Source organism: Nanorana parkeri, unplaced genomic scaffold (assembly GCF_000935625.1).
Source record: "Nanorana parkeri isolate BGI_ZX_2015 unplaced genomic scaffold, ASM93562v1 scaffold1956, whole genome shotgun sequence".
Taxonomy (NCBI): domain Eukaryota; kingdom Metazoa; phylum Chordata; class Amphibia; order Anura; family Dicroglossidae; genus Nanorana; species Nanorana parkeri.
In genome coordinates, this window is record NW_017308224.1 from 11,646 (window position 1) to 15,939 (window position 4,294).

The 4,294-nt window shown below is 42.9% G+C and overlaps 1 protein-coding gene across 7 annotated transcripts in view; it reads right to left on the reverse strand.

Annotated features, from left to right (window-relative positions):
• Positions 1 to 321: 321 nt before the first annotated feature.
• Positions 322 to 4,294, reverse strand: part of LOC108800208 (acidic leucine-rich nuclear phosphoprotein 32 family member B-like) — a 9,518-nt gene continuing 5,545 nt past the window's right edge. Inside the window, exons 3-7 of one of the 7 annotated variants that reach the window (XM_018572171.1) lie at positions 2,831 to 2,953; positions 1,329 to 1,518; positions 908 to 981; positions 778 to 826; positions 322 to 458 (exon numbers count right to left, since the gene is read on the reverse strand). In XM_018572171.1, the coding sequence (XP_018427673.1) occupies positions 379 to 458; positions 778 to 826; positions 908 to 981; positions 1,329 to 1,518; positions 2,831 to 2,953 (516 nt within the window). In that variant the 3' untranslated portion in view covers positions 322 to 378. Of the gene's footprint in view, positions 465 to 747; positions 827 to 883; positions 985 to 1,328; positions 1,519 to 2,830; positions 2,954 to 4,294 lie in introns of all 7 variants that reach the window. The other 6 variants (XM_018572166.1, XM_018572170.1, XM_018572167.1 and 3 more) reach the window with 6 other exon arrangements.

The following is a 4,294-nucleotide window of genomic DNA, read 5'->3' on the forward strand; positions in this document are numbered from 1 at the left end:
GTCTTTGGAATCATCCTCAGATTTAAACAGCCGTGCACCATTCACAGATCAGAGGTACCACAGAACTTTCACAGAAAATTCCAGGGCGAGAGGGTTAAAAAAAAAAAAAAAAAAAAGGGGTAAAAAGGGAGTGGAGGGCATCCTACGATCTGGCACCGCAAATAGCTCAGATGGCCATCTTTAAATAAAGCGGCAAACAAATTCATTCAGACCATAATAGTCTCCGCTCTCAACCCTACACATCTACACAAAGAAAAAACAAAAGTTGAACAGGGTGGCGGTGAACAGCGGTATAGTGATCCATCAGCAGACACTGTCACATGCACTGGTGGCCAGCCCAGACAGTCCATATAAAAAGATCCAGTAGCCTTTTGTATTTTATTCATCATCTTCTTCCTCATCATCAAAGTCTTCCTCTCCTTCGTCTTCCAAATCCCTTTTTCGTTTTTCTCCTTGGGGTACATCTGCAGACACAGAAGTATTACATTTAGGGGAGAACACACCTTTTTGTTTAAGCGGCTAAGTGCCCAATCCCCTACAGGCCAAAAGTTATTATTTCATGCATAATGTTATACTTGTGGACTTCATTGACAGAAACAAGCCCAAGCCATGATAGCACCCGCAGGTACAACCAAAAGTGCCTGTAGGCACTTATGCCTTCCCCAAGCCATAGAGACTTATTCTAGAACCAAGCTATACTATACAAAGTAGTGCTGACAAGCAAAAAATGTCACTTCTCAAAGAAACGGTAGACAATGTGATTTTGCAACATACCATCATCTTCATCTTCCTCCTCTTCTCCTTCCTCTTCTTCTTCCACATCCTCCTGTAACATGAAAAACAAGTTAGTAGGAGAAATTGTGTAAGCATTCCCGAGCAGGACAAAATTATCATGCAAGAAAGTCACCTCATCATCTACTCCATCTTCATCCTCCTCATCAAGTTCATCTTCATCAAGTTCTTCTTCGTCATCTTCCTCTCCTTCTATAAGGGTTGACAAAGAAATCACTTTACATGAAGTATCATACCAGGTCAGCTGATCTCAGGAACCCTTCCCCGGTATTATTTGCTATACAATAGAAGGCCAAAAACATAACTGTCAGAAATTCTGAATACTTTACTAATATTCATGAGAAGGTAGGCATAGCACTGCAAGGGTAATTTTCTTTTAGTTCCCAGAGTTCAACTAAGGTTATACTTCAATCCCACAAGCACTTGAAGGAAATGTTAGTGGTTCCAACTTAATCTACATAAAACATATCAACTTCTCACAATTGCACTAGTGGCTACGCAGGGAGTAGAATTCACAATATAAAATTTGATATAACCTTCTCCATTCTCATCTGCATCTTCTCCATCTGGTTCTGGGTCAGAATCTGGAGCTTCCTGGTCATCAGCATCAAAGCCATCAAGGTAAGTAAGATGAGGCAGTAACGCAAATACACTCTCTCTGTAGTTATTTAGCATTGTCACTTCACAGTTGAACAGGTCTAGACTCATGAGATGCGTTAGCTTTTTCTGTAAAAAGAGTGAAAGGAATGAATATTAGACAAAGGACATCTCACAGAATGCATAAATTCAAGAGCTGTATGCCAAAGTAGTACACAATATCAAAAACTGTAGTTGACAACTAAAAGGTTTCATTTCAGGAAGTTTAGTTCTACCATAGTGCATGCTTCCAAATATTAACCGTACTATACACCAGGGGCACCCACAATTTTTCGTCTGGAGATCTACTTTTCAAATGACGAGCTCAAGGAGATCTACGGTACCAACGAAAAAAAAAACACCTGCATTCAGGGGCAGGAGGGGGTGTGGTTGTGCATTGAAGTCAATGGCACTACAGGCAGGTCCCTCACCCACAGTGCGATCGCCTGCACCCGGAACCCAGCACCCTGATATTTTCCTTTTAAAATAGAAAAATAAATGGACACAAAGTCCTCAATCCCCTTTTCTGCAGCCTCTGTTCTAAATGAATGGAAAGCACAGAGGCTCCCCATTCATTAAGAAAATATTTTACTATCAAGCAGTTTCTGAATGGGGAGGAGCCTCTGTACAGACTGCTTCTCCCCATTGAGTAACTCCTGAATGAACAGCAAGTATCACTGGGTACACATAGTACTATGTGTCCCCAGTTATTTACAAACACTGGAGTGATCAGCTGATCGCTCCAGTGTTTGTCCTGCAAAGAGGATCAGTACATATCACTGATATGTACCGATCCTCTGCCGCTCGGCCACGCACAGGGGGGGCTCAGCTTCTCCCATGGATCCCCCCAGCTCTCCCGGGCAGAGGGGGATATTCTCACCGCTCGACATTAGTTCTGTGACAGCAGCTCCGTCCCTTCTACTCTGATACCAGCTGCAAACAGATGGGGAGCGCAGCGGGGATCCAGAGAAGCCCCACCGGCGGGAGGAGAGGACATCGCGATCTAGCAGTGATCGCTACGCAATCGACTGGTAGATCACGATCGGCCTTATGGGCACCCGTGCTATACACTGAATGGGAAAGCATGATGTTACTACATTCTACACAATTCAGTAACTAGTCAACTCATTTTTACATATGTACAGCCAAAGTCACTATACTAGTTATTTCAACACCAAACTTTCTACCGATTCTTTCAAAACGCAGGCTACAGAACCCCTAACAACGAAAGCAGTACATTGTGGCATGCAGCAATGAAAAAAGCACAAGTGCATCTTTGTCCTGTGCTTGCAGCCCAAAACAAATAAGTGGGCTGCCTTAGCACAATGTGTGCCTAAAGATTTTATTGGTAAAATATTGGCTCCCTTTAAACCCAAATGAAAAACAAAATGACCATACTCACCAGGGGCTCAAGAGTATTAATGTCCTTAATTTTATTTCCACTGAGGTTTAAGTGTGTCAGGTTTGGCGTTTTTTCGGCAAGAACCTCTAAACCACCAGAAATCCGGTTGTCACTAAGTTCCAACTGTGTAAGAATGGAAAATGGATTTTAAAAAGGACAGTGTAAAACAAAAAACAAAAATCACCAGCTGTGTTTAGAGAACTATGGGGTCAGGGCTTTTCCCCAAAGTTCTCCTAAGGGTACCGGGAGGACACAAACTAGCATCCTCCCGTCACCCTAAGCTCAGTATACCGAGAGTTACAGCTCGCGGTATACTGAGATGCCGCAGCGGATCCCGACATTACGGTTGAGATCCACCCAGCTGCGGGATTGAAAGCTGGCTCTGCCTATCTAGAGGCAGAGCCACCTGTGCTCACCCCCTCCACGCCAGTCCTCGCGGGAGGATAGGACGGGGGACATCCCTGCTGGAAGTTGTGAGTGACTGTCACAGCTCTCTGCAGGGATAGATCGAGAAGTGAGCGAGTGACTATGTGTTTGCTCACTTCCCGATCTATTGAGCCGACCTGTGAGTTTCATTGTCACAGGTCGGCTCGAACTATGAGGCTGAGTGATATTCACTTGCCTCATAATTCTCCTTTTAGTACCCACCCAAACTCTGAAAAGGCAAAATCTGCTCTCCAGCCGAAGCTTGAGGGCTTGTTCACACCAAATCTGGACCAGATCTGCATGCGTTTCTTCATATGCAGTGCATTTTGATGCGTTCTGGGCCTTTTTTAGCCCAATATGGGCTTTCAGTGCATTCTGGGGCGTTTGCATGCATTTTGGTGTGTTCCAGAGCAGAACAAAATAGGGCATGCTGCAGTTTTTCCACATGCTCTGGAACTGAACAATGGTGCGAGCTAGAGTCCAAAATACCATTGGAATACATTGGATGCATTCTGTAACTGCTCTGCACTTGGTGTGAACAAGGCCTAAGGCATGAATATTGATACTCCATAAAAGGTATATACATATTTTAAACATCCATATACCACTCGCCAACCACTTTTTTGTACGAAGACATTTACTTTCCTGTCACATTCACCTACCATTTCTTACTTGGAAGGCCATTGACAAAATGCATAAAGTAGTAGAGACAACCACCCCAGAAAATCCATCTAGAAAAGGCTTGACAAAATGTGTTGCAAAACAGACATTCAAGAAGGAATGGTGGAGATACCAAGTTACTGTGTGACAAGAACCTTTTAAATATCTAAGATATTGAGTGGTGTCTAGATTTTTTTTTAGCAAGAACCATATAAAATACACATAAGGGCATGGCACTTAATAAAAAATAAAGTACTAGAAATGAGTAATACATGTCCCAGTGCAAGTGAAATTACATGGTTTAATTCACCAGTAACATCAGATACCAATATGTCAAGAAAAAAAAAAAAAAAGAGTTCATCTACTTTTCTCTGATTG